The 16,381-nt window shown below is 42.1% G+C and overlaps 1 protein-coding gene across 1 annotated transcript; it reads left to right on the top strand.

Annotated features, from left to right (window-relative positions):
- The first annotated feature begins 5,594 nt into the window (after positions 1-5,594).
- LOC123080307 (mannosyl-oligosaccharide glucosidase GCS1) lies at positions 5,595-14,985 on the top strand. Its single transcript, XM_044503217.1, has 22 exons — positions 5,595-6,077; positions 6,989-7,062; positions 7,420-7,671; positions 7,882-8,056; positions 8,186-8,272; positions 8,354-8,422; positions 8,589-8,685; positions 8,957-9,039; positions 9,373-9,480; positions 9,661-9,782; positions 9,912-10,019; positions 10,118-10,191; positions 10,795-10,920; positions 12,366-12,433; positions 12,672-12,821; positions 12,909-12,959; positions 13,515-13,571; positions 13,652-13,792; positions 13,909-14,000; positions 14,235-14,344; positions 14,442-14,505; positions 14,607-14,985. Exons 1-22 carry the CDS (start codon positions 5,730-5,732, stop codon positions 14,758-14,760), a joined length of 2,610 nt encoding a protein of 869 aa, XP_044359152.1. The 5' UTR covers positions 5,595-5,729; the 3' UTR covers positions 14,761-14,985.
- Positions 14,986-16,381: the final 1,396 nt, after the last annotated feature.

Below are 16,381 nucleotides of genomic sequence, written 5' to 3' on the forward strand. Positions count from 1 at the left end.
TGCTGTTGCACGTGTATAATTTTATTCTCTTACTATCTGCTTGCCTGCGATTATTCGATATGCGCATGTGTCACCGTTGGTTCATGTGGTACTTTGTGACCTACTTGCTTCTCCTTTTGTATGCACAGATTCTTTATCTGCTTGAGTTACACTTTTTGGGATGATCTGGGATTAATCAATGTTCAACTGAGAAAGTACGTCATGTGTCTCTCTATATGATTATTCAATATCAAGAAAAATTAAGAGTATATATGTGTTGGTACTTAGTTTGTGCAAAAGTAGCTAGATAAGGCTATTTGTTGTAATGGCATCAAGATTGACTTCGTGGTAAAAAATGCCTTACTTTATATGGATAAGATTCAGTACTTAGATATATGGACCAAATGTTTATGCGCATGTGTGCAATCTGATAGGGAGACTAAAAACTTAAGTATATTTGAGTCATGAGGGTCTTTCTTTTTGTTCAGCTAAATTTATTTGGCAGCTATATCTTCCCACATTCTTTGCTTTTATTGTAGATCCATTGGATTTTGCACAAAACCTTTGTTATGCTAGATGCTACTAATAAATAAGGTATGGCTGATTCGCAGATAGGTGCACACCATCGAGACTTCTGGGAAACACTGCTATGACCGGCCGGAGGTGTCGCCATCGATGGAAGGGCGCCGTGGAGAGCAGAGCTGGCACCACTTCCTCTTCCACCGTGACATTTGAAGGCAGTTGTTGCCTCCCCATAGCTCAGTAGGAGGAGCACGAGCAACGCTGGAAGGAGGACCATGCAGTCTTGGACCAGGCCGCGGCACCAGATGCGGACAATGAAGGCCTCTGCCAGGTGCTCTTGTGATATAAGCATAGTTAAAATTTGTCACATACTAGAATTTTTCGATCTACCAAATCCAAAACTGCACTTCGTACCTCAAGAATGACTGCCACTTTTCACCATACATGTTACACTACCAGTAGAATTTTACTGTTTTGCTCTTATTGTATTGAGGGAAATATATCCTTTTAAGTCTTGGGACCATCAGTTTATTTATTTCGATATGCATTACTGTGAGCTACTCTGCATGAAGGTTCTTGGTGACATATATTGATACAGGTCGTAAAAAAGTACACGGCCTTAGATGTGTGGTTAGTTAAGGTGATCCCATTTTTTGAGACTTGAGTTAATATTTGATATCATGTGGGATGTTACTTCGGCAATTGCATGAGCACGGCAGATTTATAAGTTTCTCACCTGCTTGCTCATCTTTGTTGTTTACCTAATTACCAGATTTGGTCTGGGGTGATGAAGGCACTGGTTATCGTTGTCCATCCTATAGGCTAAGAGGAGAGGCAGATCACTCTCACTGTCATCTATGCTAGATCCAACTGGTGGCCTACTTGGTTATTGATTTTTTTCTCATTCGTTTTGATTCCTACTTCCTGTGTACAGGCGAACTCAAAGGTTGCGTGATACTGTCGTTGGCACTAGCTAGGTATCTTGCTTACATTGTTCTCTCCAGCAAAATTGGAAGAGGCTGTTTCTTGTTTCCTTAGTTGTTTTTGTGTTTGATTTGTTATCTCCTGGTGCTCACCTAGGTCTTGGGTTGCTCGTTGCTTTTCTAGGGTTAGGGTTTGTTGTTCAATTGGTGAATACCGCGCGTTGGTGCTCTGACAGGTCGCCATGATCTGTTGTCCCTGTGATTGAGGTTACTTTGTGTGCTCCTATTAGGTTCACTCTCTTGCCCCAAGTTTGACCACACACCCATGTTTTGCTCGCTGAGATTTAGGCATTATCCCGTTTAGGAAAATGTATATTGGATAGTTATATGACCTTTTTCCTGAACTAGCTTTCTTCAACTAAGGCCTTATATTTTAAATGACAAACCCATAACAGACTGACTCGAGAGCAATTATTCTGTTATTCTCTATTTAATCTGCAGGAGATGCTTGATAATTTTGTCTTAAGCCGTACAGAGCCTTATATTTTAATTTTTTATTTGTCTGAGAAACATGCCTTCTATTTTAGATGACACCAGACCTACGTAATTGATGCACCTGGGCTCAGCTTCTCTATATTGATCTGAAGGCTTGGAACGTGTTTCTTTTGTACAATGAAAAAGCCCGTTTCTTTGTCCAATACCTTATAAAGGACCAATGCTGACCTAATATTTCTGGTTCCCTTATACTGTGTGTACAACAGAACCTGGTAGCGCAAGAGAAGGTGCCTTCTAGCACGAAGCACTGGTCAGAGATAACCTCGCGAGGAAAGGTACTTGCTTTTTCGTTCTTGTCACCTGCGACCTTTGGAGCTTCACTTTATTTTCACTTTTCCCACCTCCAATCTTTAAATGTCATCATGTTTCTTCTAGAGCAAATTTCCCAGCCGTTATGGACGAGGACGAGGTCTTCGACCGAGCCTCGCTTGGATCTACATCATCGGTAAACAAAATAATCCATCCATATATCCAGGTTAGTCAAACTTCACCGCCCTCTTTCCCGATAGCTTTACTCTCTGCAGATGTCGCACCTTCCTTACACAGGTCATTCGCCGGCGATGATCAGCAGGTGCCAAGAACAACTTGCTTCGACGTTGTTGATGCTGCCACTGTTTTAATTAGCTTCTATTTGAGGGTTCATCTTTTGCAATAGTGCCTTATGCTTCATAAAACTGTTTGATGCCTAAGCCTTTTGTACTAACTGCTACCACTGTATGTTATGCTTAATATGGAAAATGGTTTACTTGCTCAATATGCATCTCACTCTATCGCACTGAACTATATGCCCTGCTTTCAATCAAGTTGTATACTTTTACTTTGTGCTTGACTACTGCTATTTTTAGTCAAGATAAATACTCAGCTCCTGCTGGTTTTAGTCAGGATAGATACATGTACAACTAAGCATGCTAAACTTACAAGGCTGGCACGCGCGCTTGGTCACACCATTTGTACCATTGTATGTGAGAAGAATTGTATTTACTCTCTTGATGGCAATGGTCGAGTCAGAGCTTTCCACACAATGGACCAAAAGGGGGTGTTCGACACACTTATTGTTTTTCATGAAAACCAAGGCAAAGTAGTACCACTCACGGGCTCTTCAACTTATGATCCTGAGGTGAGTTCTCATGGTCAAGTGTTGTAATCTTCGTATCGATGAACTCACAACAGGTTCATTCTAAGATATACCGTTTTTTCCTTTGTCACTAGATTCCCACCAACGATAGGATAAATGTGTGACCAAGAGGAGTGGAGTGTATGGAGCAACGCTTGATGAGGCTGATACGGTTGTCCTCCTTGAAATGAACAACAATGGTCAGCTGATTCAGGTATATCTTGATATGACAGACACAATTAGCATTCAGCAAAACAAGCTCGACAAGATTTACGGCACTAAGCCCACCAAGTGTCACTGAAATGCTTCTACAAATGACACATTATACAGACTGCTAACTTACAAGTGTTTGTTACATATAGATGCATGTTCCTTGATGTCAACTGAGTGCTTGGTACTCTCCCGCAAAAAATAAATATATAACAAGCGAGTGCTGCGCTACTGCATATAATTGTGTTCTTATTTCAGTTTCATGTAATATTGTTTGGTTTGGGTACCGTCACTGTGAAATTGCCAATTCTAAACTTGTATTTATTCCTCTACTGTAGGAGATTTATACTATCATTTGATTAGCCCCTGGTGTGGAATCAGAAGGTCACACATTTGTTTTTGAGTTGAATGGCTGCCCAGCTGTGTACGTATGCACTAGAACAGAGCATGGAATGAAGGGGACAACCAGGGAGTTATCATGGTGAGTTATATGTGCTTTAACATCCCTTCTTGTTACTTGATTCTTTGATCAACTCTGATGTTTAGTGTTCTGCATTAGTCATATGAAACTCTCCTTATAGTATTCCGTTGAGGCCTTTCCGAGAGGTTGGATAGGTTTAAGGGTTTAAATTTTAAACCTGGTCTGCACACCAATTAAGGTCAATGTTTATGCATATGTTTGAATAGATCACTGTCCAGTGGATGAATCAGTGAAGTGAGAGCATGTAGTAATGGTAGGGTAGGTATGATTTTATTTCAAGTTTTGTGTGAAACATCCTAGCAATTACTTATGTGGTTATATAATGATATATTTAGGATGGGCCTTCAGGTGTTGAGACCAGAAAAATAGAAAACTGAAAATTTATTTGTATTAATTCCCTTGTTTCCATTTTTTTGGAATTTCTTGCTTTTCTAATAGGTGTTATGCTTTCAAGGTCCATAATCCTTGTGATGTTTTCTTCTATTGATTTACAGGTCCTTGCGGTTGTCATTCCCATGTCTGTGCCATTCACGTTTGTACAAGGTGAGCTCTGTTATGTTCGTCTATTTACTCGGTGGTTACTAGAGAACATATTTCATGTGCCCTGTCTTGGTTGATAGTATATCTTGCTCTTGCTTTCTTACCGTCGAGGAGATGGATAGATATAGATTCTAGGCATGTCCTTGGTCCTTGCAAAAGAGTTCTTTTTTGCTGCCTTCATTGCTTTATTTGGTACCTTGCTCTTTTCCACTGTCGATCAGAAGACAAATTTGGCATCAACCCCTGTCCGTGCTCTTTGCAGAGGAGGATTTTGTTCTTTTCTTCGATGGATGTACATTCTGCTCATCTGCTGACCATTATGTCTTCCCAACCTGCAGTATTTCTCGGCTCGCTATACAGAGATGGAGCTTGCAGAACACATTAATTTACCGGTCGATGGTGTGTGGGCTGAACTTGTGTGTGGATGCGCAACAGGGCAAGTCCGTCTGATGAAAGGTGTGGACGGAAGAGCGACAATAACTACGGGGTTGGTCAAATATTGAAAGAAATCTCTTATGTGTCTTCGGCTTCGACACTACGCATAGGAAGCTGTTGCTGATAATCCAATCTTTAATAAGATTAGTTCAAGGTTCATAACTCTGTTATCAATGAAGAAAATGTTGTTTCAAGTGACTGAACAAACTACTCATAGCAGGTTCATGTGTTGTGGCGTGTGAAATATTGAACGTCAAGACGACCAGGTGGATCTATCGAAAAATATGCTTATGTGGAACTACATAGGTTCTTTGTTGCCGATGTGGCTTGGTTTTGTTGTATGAAAAGTACATTGTCTATGTCAAACTTGATGTGGATTGACGAACGGTTCTACTCACAAAATCCCTCATGGTTGCTTTGCACTTGCTACGTGTGATTGCCTTGCCTTCTGCCATGACTTTGACAAATGATCCTATACTAAGTAGCAACTATATTGCTGCTTATTTAAACGCTGGGACAAATCGTTTAGCCAGGCACCACGCGCCTTTTTGGTTTTTATTCGGCTGTTTCAGCATAGGTTGCATTTTAAAACAAAAGAAAAGAGCAAGTTCCCACGGGCGAAGAGCTGCTTCCGAGAAATCTTTTACCCCCTTTACGCCCTTCGGGGCTGCTAACAACGAGCTAATACACAGGAACGGCACGGCTCCTACACCGCTTAACTCCAATAATAGAACCTGGTCCCACATCCCTTGCATTTGATAATGAAACAATCAGAATTTGTTGAATTCGCGTTTCCGATCTAGTGGGGAAGAATACGTAATTCTCTTCTCCGTCGACGCAGTACCGAGGCGGAAAGGGGAAGAAACCCAAACCCCTCACCTCTCCCCCTGCAGTCTCCGGTCCAGTCTAGCCGAGTGGCGAGTCCACGAACGAAACCAGAGAAAGCGGGGAGATCGCCGGGAATTCTCCGATGACCGGCGGCAGCGGAGGCACCACCCGGCGTCCATCCGCCGCCTCCAGGAGCCGCGGGGACCCCTCCTCCTCTGCCCCGGATCCGGACGCGCGCCGCGCCGCCGCCGCCGCCGCAGCGCGGCGCAGTGGCCGCGGCGACCATGGCCCGCTGCGCGTCATGGCCGTGAGCGCCCGAACCCTGCTTCTCCTAGGGATTGCTTCCGTCGCCCTCCTGTCCTTCGCCTTCCTCGCGTATACCGGCGGGTGGTGGCAGGCTGAGGCGGAGTCCGAGGGCGCCGCGGCGCTGCGCAGGATGGCGCGCTCCGTCACGCCGCTCGATGCGCCCCGGATGATGGATCTGCCTCAGGTGAGGGTCGTCACCTCGTAGCGTCTCAGTTGACTAGGCAGGTGTTGTGTCATTCTGTAAGGTGTGCGTGCTCTGCTAGAACCTGCAACAGTGGAACTTAGGACATGGAATTATGTAAGAGCTACGCTAATTGGGGAAGGACACCACTGTTGTATACTCCCTCCGTCCTTGAAAGAGTGTACTTCCAACTTTGTTGGAGGGTCAAATTATCTCAAAGTTTGACCGAGTTTGTGCAAAAATATATCAATGCTTATGAAACCAAATAGGTATAAGACGAAAATATATTTTATCATGAATCTAATGCTACTAATTTGATGGCATAAATGTTGGTCTATTATTGTATAAATATGGTCAAACATAAATTTTTTTGACTTTCCAACAAAGTTGGAAGTACACTCTTTCAAGGACGGAGGGAGTATGCCTCAACCCGTGGGTATAGATGGTAGCTAGTTAATGATGAGTTTTGGTTAAACATTTGGTTATACACTGAACTACGGATTGCGTGTGCTTTGTTAGTGCTCTGGTGAAGTAACTTTTAAGGCCTCTTTTGGTTCATAGGGTAATAAGAATATCATGGGAATAGTAAAACCATTCCTACAAACCAAAGGGCTTGAAAGGACTTTTTCCTACAAAATTCCTATCCTCTAGAATTCCTACAAAATCCCTGTAAACCAAAGGAGGCCAGTGTGGTAGTAAATCCTCCCGATGATTTGCCATAGGTTGTTAAACTTGTTAAGAGGCGTGAATTAGAAAGTGTGTGTAGGCGAGATAAAACTGCTTTCGACTGTAATGTGTATGCATTCTAGTTCTTTACTAGGCGAGTATTTGATTTATTCTGTTCTAGATGATTTATATTGATTTTTGGTTGTAAACCAATTAGATTTCTGATGGTTAATGTTGACTGGCTGCAGTTCCAAGGTGGTCACAAAGAAAGCTTGTATTGGGGTACCTACAGGCCAAATGTATATCTTGGAATTCGTGCTAGGTACTTAACTTTGCTGATCTCTTCCTCTTTCCCTTATAACATGCTAGTTGGAATGATTCTGTTCTCTTAGTCCTCTTGGACATGCTAGAACTATCCATGAAAACTTATATTGCTAGCATCATTATTGTTGTGCTGTGAATTTACTTGTCTCGTGAACACGAGGCAGACAGAGGTATTTTTTTGTTCTCATTAGGTTGGTTCCATTTGTGGAGGACTGGAGGTGTGGTATACAATTTCTGCTGCTGGTGCAGCATGCTGTTTTCCATTAATCAGAAGAATAATATGTGTGTGTGTGTGACGGCAGCTCTGTACTACCAAGCTTGTGAAAAATCCATACTAATACAATTTATATTTCAGAACTCCGTTGTCTCTAATTGCTGGGTTGATGTGGATTGGCGTGAAAAACGGACAATATTTTATTCGCCATGTCTGCCAAGATTCTGACGAGCTTAGCAAATATGGGTGGGCAGATCACAATGGTAGGGATTATGGACGTCAAGAGTTGACTGATCATGGCTTGCACTTGACCACTAGCTTTCTAAAAGAGAAAGGAGATGGCAGTGGCTATGGAGGAGACTGGGCAGTTCGATTGGATGCTAAGAACGAGGGGTAAGTCCATATTATTAGGCGCAAACTGAAGAAAAAAACTGATTTAAATAAAGTAATGTTTAGTACGAGATGGAAATACTGTTATTTTTTACTTGAGTTGACCTCTTCATCACCAAATACAACATTAGGAAGTTGTCATATGTTCTTACTCCTTCAACATTATCTAAGGAACAAAAGGAAATTCATCCCCTGCTATTACAATTAATTTAGGTCAAGTTTAAGTGAAGCCCAAGAAAGCACCACACATCTGTTCTTCTATATTGCTGACGAAGCAGGAAAGTTGATCACTATGGGCTCACATGAGCCTCCGTCGAGAGGTCCTGTTCTTTTGGCCTCTGGATCGCATGAAGAGATTGGTGATTGGGAACTTTACCTGAGATCTGAGGTATACATATACCGTGGCCTTGTTAGTCCTAGTTTTTAGGTTTTTTTGTATCACTTGATACTAGTATGTAATATGATGTGATGCCATATGGTTGACATCTCTATCGTCATTTATGGAACTCTGTCACAGGACAATTTGGAAATTCACAGAGCTGGATTCCAGACGAGCAGTATGCATAATCTAAGCGACCTAGTACAACATGCCCTTGTGACTAATGTAATTCCTAAATTCTTGTTCCTTTACCTGTATATTATAAAGTTGGTTTGCATTTATAGCTACTTCTGTGGACCTTTCTAGGCAAGGCAAAGTGGGAACCTTAATCTGCCAGACATGGCCGAAGACTCTTCAAATGCAATAATCTATCAGGTACTTTAAAGGTGAAGACAAGTTTATTTTTTGCCCCTGTCAAGTTATTCCATCAATATACAGTACATCCTCATGTATGTGTCAAATCAAGAATGAATCAATAACACCCAGAACTTGAGTAATATTTTTTGCCTTTGTGATTTATGTTTTCCCTCTGTTTCCACAGGTTTCAATAAAACTTCCTGCCAAAATAGACATAGTGTTCTTGTCAGGGGCTGGCTCAAAAAATCCAATGACCGCAGAACGCGTTAACAGGCTAACAGGTGATTCTGCTGCACAGTGCAATACTGCTTATAGATAGGAGACATATCATTATTGGATTCCATGGACATCATCTATAATATGCATGCTCTGAACATTTTGAAGGAAGTAACGCGAGATTTTGAATTTTTCTTGCTTCCTCGCATCAGATATGAGAACCGTTTTACCTGCATCTTGTCCTTACATTGAACCTGAACTTCAGGAGTTTTGAAGGCACGATGTACTTCATTTTGTTTGTTAATTGTTATATCAGTAATGATGTCAGATTTTCAGGTCCCATGCTGAGCACCCGCCTTAAATCAAAACAGAAAGATTTTAAAGAGAGATATGATCAAATTTTCAACGTAAATAATAAGGTGCGCTCTTTGGATCAGTTTTGTACTTTCCACAAGCTCTTTTTTGCAGTCTCTAGAGTTATTTTTCTCACTGCAGTACTGCTTCCTAGGAACCCTGAATTTAATTTCCCAACTCAAAAGTATTTGTACTTACTCTTGGATTTGTGTCCGCGTTTATGGGTCTGTACATGATAGTTACGTTTTTGTTATTGGTTGTGTGCTTTACTGTTGTGGGATACTTTAATGCTAATGGATTTTTTGCTAGATAGATAGATATTGTTCCAGGCAATCAGTAAGGGTTGGCTGAGGACTATGTAATGGACCTATGTTGATGCTAGTGTTGCTCTGATGCAGATTGTTTCCAAAGAACTATCTGTTGGTAGAGCTGCCTTGTCAAGTCTACTTGGCGGTATTGGCTACTTCTACGGGCAGTCAAAAATTGCACTTCCAAAAGGTTTTTCAGTAAGTTTTAGAGTTTCACCTGATGTTCTTATCTATGTCCTTCTCATGGCTGTTTGCCACCTTATGTGTAGTGATCTACTCTATTGTGCTGAATCTATTTCTTTTGGGCAGTAGACCAGATACAGATTCTAGGTTATTACTATCACACAAACAAATAATGTTGAAGATTTTTTGTCGCAGCAAAAAAATGGAGATAAATATATTCCATATTGGCCTGCTGCACTATATACAGCTGTGCCCAGTCGCTCATTTTTCCCTAGGGGATTCCTGTGGGACGAGGGCTTCCATCAGTTAGTCATTTGGTAAGCATTCTATCAATTCATAATATTTGGTGCATGGCTTCTGCTACTCCATTCGTTATCTGGACAACTTCCCTGCTGTGCTGGTATTATTGCTTTCTGTGAACACACTTCCTTGATGATGATGTACAGGCGCTGGGATGCCCATATATCGATGGACATAATTGGCCATTGGTTGGATCTAATTAATGCGGATGGCTGGATTCCTCGAGAGCAAATATTAGGGGCTGAAGCTTTAAGGTTAGTATCCAATACATTCGTATCTTTGTCCTTCTCATAGCTAGTCATAAGTTTGATGTGTCAGTTCTCATATCATCTAGTTTTTTGGCTTCATGCAGTAAAGTTCCTGAGGAATTCGTTCTGCAGTATCCTTCCAATGGAAACCCTCCGACATTATTTCTTGCACTGCGTGGTAGGACCAATTTTGTTCATTGGTGTTGATAATTGAGATATTTAATTACTTTCTTGGTATTTCTCTTTAATAATTCGGATTATTCGGTTTGTACACACTAGATGCTTTAAATGATAAATGTTGACGTGTAAGGCAGAAAATCAGCTTACACACTAATGTTCCCTGCCTCTACCCCTTCTTTCTTCTTTTGAAATTTGACTAGCTGCTCTCTTGAAAATACTCAATTACCAAAGAACGAGATGGCCAGATGAGCACCCAAACTGGTCCTATGACTCTAACCCGGGTGGTCGGTTGGGAGGTTAAACAGCTTATTTACTGGCCAGTTCCCCTATCCCTCCCATTTTAAATATCCGAGGGCATAACAACAAGACTCACGCAACAGAAAAAATGGATTTGAAGTCTTACAAATTATGTTAGGTTTATTTTGTTGGTGCATGTGTATCCAATTATGTGTTGAGAGAGAACTGCTCACAGTGGCCTAGCATCAGAATCTTATTAATGTGTGGATCTGGCCAATCATCAAAAACCTGTTTATGTGTAGAAGTGTGTGAATTATGATCAAGTGATTGCGGTCCAGTTGGTTTAATACATTTTCTCTTGCAGACTTGGCAAGTGGCATACATGCACACCAGTTTTCGGATGAGGAAGCTGAAAAGATATCCACTTTCCTTAAAAGGGCTTATGTACGGCTGAACTCTTGGTTCCAGTGGTTCAACAGTACGCAATCAGGTGAGCTTTGCTGTTCCAATGTCTTATCCTCGGTCATAACTATTAAGAGTAAACGATTTGTGGCTGTGAAAATGGAACCAGTATGCTTTTCTTCTGCCAAGCACGGAAAAGTATTATGTGTCGGTTGGATCTTCACTTTATTTTAAGTCATGTTCGTCACAGTGTTTAGAGCACGCATGAACATGCTGAACTGCATGCTGTTACTGATTTATGGACATATTGTTGAACACGAGGATTACCATGCTTAGTTGTCTTCTGTTAGGGTATGTACAATGGTTGATAAGATAGTCTTATCTTATGTCTTGCATGTAATTTAGAGATGACAAAAAAAATAATTTCTACAATGGGTCATCTCTTAGCCTTATCTTCAATAACTAGCTATTCCTAAAAACGTGGTGAGACATATTGTGCTAAGAGATCACCTCTTGTCTTCTCTTAAATAAGAGAAGACAAACCTTTTCTTATGAGTTCTCTCTCCTCCACCTCATTATTTATCCTACATGGCACTCTTAAGATAGCACCATTGTACATGCCCTTAGGGGCTATCTGTGGTTTATGGTAAGAAGAGTAGTTGCACTTGACTACTTGAGCTTCCAAAGCCTTGACTTGGCTATGCTATGTTTAAAGAATATTTGGGTTAATATTTATTCTTGAGCATTAGATGTTTCGGTTCATTAATTGTAGAAAGCAATTCAGAATAAATACCAAAAAGCGTAACCGAAGCTAGATCAAGGGTGCAAACATCTGGCACAGATGATAATCGTCCCTTCTGTCGATCATCTATATCTTCTTACATTATGTATAGGAACACATCAAAGTTTTCAGAAGCTTGTCCGTTTTCCCTTCAGTTTCTCTGATTCCTTTATATATACTCTCTTCTCAAACTGACCAAATAAAGTGATCCTTGGCTAGTTTAGCAGACACTGTATCCCAGATCAACTGTTCCAATGAGAGAAATGTGTAACCAGCTGTCAGAATATGGAACACTAATATGCCCTGCCGAAGGATCTGCCTGTCCAAATTTAGAAACTATACACTTTTTGAGGTTACAATGCCATGTGCCTGGGTTTTGATGGCCTGGAAAGAGATATGCTCCATTTCTTTGCACTGTTCTAAAGGGGAACACCTAAGCCTGTCTGACTGGTTGGTGGCTATGTGCTAGTTGGCAACCTGCCACTGCACTGTCCACCTAGCCTACGTGCTTTGTAGAACACTTTTTCTGTCACACGGCATTACGGTGTGCATTTAACCTTTCTGCGAACTGGTGTAAGCTGTAAAATATTATATATATGCTTTGTACTGTTAAAAGTCAATGTTTATTGTTGGGTCAACCAACTGTGGATATTAATTTCCATTATATGCGGATTACCCTTTATGTTTCTGCTCGTCATGTCGAACTTTTAGCTTGTTTATCATGAAGGTCTATTGACTTGATTGTTTTTTAGGGAAATATGAAGGGACGTTTTTTTGGCATGGAAGAGACAATATGACAACAAGGGAGTTAAACCCAAAGGTTTTTGAAAAATTCGTAGTTGCTTGCTCCCACTCTGATCAGTTGATCCTAAAGTACTACCTCCGTCCCAAAATAAGTGTGTCAACTTTGTACTAAAGTTAGTACAACGTTGAGACACTTATTTTGGGACAGATGGAGTATATGCAAAAGCTATGTTATTGGGAATTGAGTTTATTCCCTTGTCTTTCTGTATAATTGCATTAGTGAGATCATTCCAATGTTTCTAACTCCTTTACAGACTTTGACATCTGGGTTGGATGACTATCCTCGTGCATCTCACCCTAACGATGAGGAGCGCCATGTTGACCTTCGGTGCTGGATGCTTCTAGCTACAAATTGTATGCGCTCAATCGCCGGGTTTCTTAAAATGGACAGCTCTCTTGAGAAGGTACTGCAATATGAATTTCTGCACTGGCTTTGTCTCAGCCATCTACTGACTGACTCTTTTTCTTGAAAAATCTGTGATCTTCTGCAGGATTACTATAAATTGTCAGATCAACTTTCAGATTTTGAGACACTTAACAAGGTATTGCCCTGAAAGTTCTGATAGTTTATTTTCGTTCATGAATGTTGTTTTTATTGTGTAGATCAATCAGATATCATTCTTTGAGTCACTTAACTAATGGTATTACATTTTTGGATATGAATAGAGGCACTTATTCAATGCTAAAAAAATTATCTGGTACATTCTATTTTATATGACCCTTTAAACATAGACAGAATTATGCAATGGATGGTGGCTAATTTACCAAGAACTCCAGTGAATACTGTGGTTTTGGTTCCTGCCCAACTTCAAGGGGGCCATATAAGTAAATTTGCTGGGGATAGTTTTGGGAAACATGCTAAGCTTTCTGTTTGCTGCTGAGTATTACAGTATTATGGTATCGTATGCCAGTGGGAGACAAAAAGTATGACACAAATGCCTTTGAATTCATGATGTGTTGTGTAGTATTTTTTCTTTCTTCCAAAGAGCAGCTATCTACTAAATGCTTGTTATCGACTTATTGGGTTTTGCATGTAACAAGCTGTGTTCAAGCAATAACTAGGCTTCCATTGTTCAGTGTTTGTTGCATTTTGACAGATGCACTTGGATGACAAAACTGGTGCCTATTTTGACTTTGGTAACCATACAGAAAAGGTTGGTGTTGCGCTTCCTCTCAGCCTTGTGATTTAGCTTACAGGCATGATTACTGATTTTGGTTGTAAGATCATTGTTAGGTTCGTTTGAGATGGTATGAAGATAGGGAGGCTATGAAACGAGAACTCCTGCGGGAGACATTAGAAGCCCCGCAGCTGCAATTAGTACCTCATGTTGGTTATGTCAGCCTATTCCCATTCATGATGGGGGCCATTCCACCTGTATGCTCACTACCTCCCGTCTGTTTGCTTCTCACTTTTACCGTGTTTTTTTATCCCAGCCCAGTCATGCTCATCCTAAACTCCTAAAGTGATAAGCACTATTTAACTCTGTTCAGGAATCATGGGTTCTTGAGAAGCAGCTTGACCTTATATCCAACAGCTCTATCCTGTGGACGGATTATGGCCTCCGGTCACTTTCTAGAACAAGGTATATCTAAATATCTGTATTTATTCACTTTGCTAAGGAGCACAGCTCGATTGTTAAAATTGGAGGTACTCATGACTTTGGAACTTCTAGAGTATCCATGTGGAAAACTGTAACTTCACTAGAGGGCCCAGTGTAGAAGACTTGAGCCAGTTGTATTACTATTACACTCACTGAACAATATTACTAGGTCATTTAGTTAGTAGTTTCTGAATTATTTGCTGATCCATGGTCCAGCTCAATGTATATGAAGCGTAATACGGAGCATGACGCTCCGTACTGGAGAGGTGCTATTTGGATAAACATGAACTACATGATTCTTTCAGGACTCCATCACTATTCGCACGGTAAACTCCTCAAACGATGCTGTGAAACTAACTATAATCTTTACCTTTCACAAACTTCGCTGTATGCATAACGATCTAACACCACGCTCCTCTGTAGAGGATGGTCCGTACAAGGTCAGGGCAGGGGAACTGTACGATGAGCTAAGATCGAACCTGATCCGGTATAGCCATCTTTCTACCACGAGAAACTTACTTAGCTGAATGAATTTCAGCCTCTCTAATGGACGCATGGCAGTGCTAACTTGTCTGCCTGCGTTTACAGGAACATCGTGGGGAATTACCAGGAAACCGGCTTCTTCTGGGAGAACTACGACCAGAAGAACAAAGGGAAGGGGAAGGGCGCTAGGTCGTTCACTGGATGGACGTCCCTCGTCGTCCTCATCATGGCCGAGTCCTACCCATCGTTGCACAGGTAGATAGATGTATCGGTGTATCCCGAGCGGCCACACATGAGGTAGAAATCCCAACTGGAACGAAAGGCCTGATGAGTGATCGCCGTTGTTTAGCTTGATTTTGACCGAAATGCCGGGAAGAGCTTCCCTTGGGAGCATTGCAACTTTACTCACTGGATTTTGGGTGTATGATAACTGCTAGTCAGTCGATCATGATATATACTACCGGTTTTGTTCCTTGTCGTGGCAGTTATCCCCTGATTCTGTAGATTGGTTTCTCAGAGTATACCTTGTTTTTCCTGGGCTTGGAGATGCCCACGAGAAGTATTATGAGCATGTAGACATCAGAGACAATGAAGTTGAGTATTACTGCCATTCTTCTTCAAAATATATTGCTTGAGTGCACCACCGCCTATTCTTTTTCAAAATATATTGCTTGAGGCCAACCTATGGGTTACAGCGGGTGCTAAGAAATTAGGGCGTATCGTTGTACGAGAGTAATTGCCATGCCGTTTATTTGTATGGTCACTTGCAAACTGTCAAACTCTATTCTCCTTTTATTTAATGGATGGATGAGGCAAATCTTTTGCATCCATTTTGAAAAAAGCACCTTATTTATATCTTTTGATGGGGATAATTTTTTTACTCCTGGGGATAAATCTCGAGAGAACAGAGTTCTTTTCGTAGCTTCCAGGGGAAAGAGTCCCGCCTGACCGGTGGGCCCTGGGTCCTGGGTGGGTAGACCTGCTTTTTTTTTGCATGGTAGGTAGACCTGCTTTTGTCCCTTGTGGAACGCCCCGAGTAGACTTGGAATAGTCCTGGCCATCTCAGGCCCGGCCCACCCAGGCCCGGCCCTAAAATCCAGGGCCTAGGCCCGATGGGCTTGCCCGTGGGCCGGGCTTGGGCCTGAGTTTTGAGCCCACCAGCAGGGCCTGGACGGGCTTGGGCTTGGCATATTGGCATTTTAAGGAAGAGGCCCGGCCATGGCCCTAAGCCCTAAGGGCTTTTCATGGCTTTTTACTGGATGGGCCGGGCTTGGGCTTGAAAAGTAGGCCCGATGGTAGGGCTTGGGAGGGCCTGGGCCTCAGTTTTTTGTCGTGGGCTTTTTAGGCCCGGCCCAAGCCCAGCCTGGCCCGGCCCATGGCCAGATATAACTTGGAGCTTGCAAAGCTACGGTCTCACACGCACGCACGCAAAGCTACGGATGCGCGTGCTTTTCGGGGTCGTGACGGACAAGTCCATCGCCGCTTTGAATAGAATCACGGCGTGGTAGTGCTAGTACTCGTTGCACACGCCCTCCACTCTACCACCAGCGAATCGTACTGCTCAGAGAAGGCAGTAATCCTGTTGTTTTTCCAGAGCAAATAAATGGAGGTCGTGGTCCTGGCACGCAGAATCTCTTGCCATCAACGCGCGGTTCCGCCGTAGACTTCTAGCAGCAGCACTTGGCACGAGTGCCGTGCCGCACTGTAAATATTCCGATGGTGCCGGCGGCATCAGGCTAGCCTGGCCGTGGCGTGCTCGACAAAAAAGAATGGAAGAATCAGGCGTTCTAAAAAACCGGAGGGAATCGTGGACTCGCGGTGGCTAATCATCCTAGCCATGTTGCCTGACCAATGACCAGCCCATCATAGGATGGCGGGAT

Source organism: Triticum aestivum, chromosome 3D (genome assembly GCF_018294505.1).
Source record: "Triticum aestivum cultivar Chinese Spring chromosome 3D, IWGSC CS RefSeq v2.1, whole genome shotgun sequence".
Classification (NCBI taxonomy): Eukaryota; Viridiplantae; Streptophyta; class Magnoliopsida; order Poales; family Poaceae; genus Triticum; species Triticum aestivum.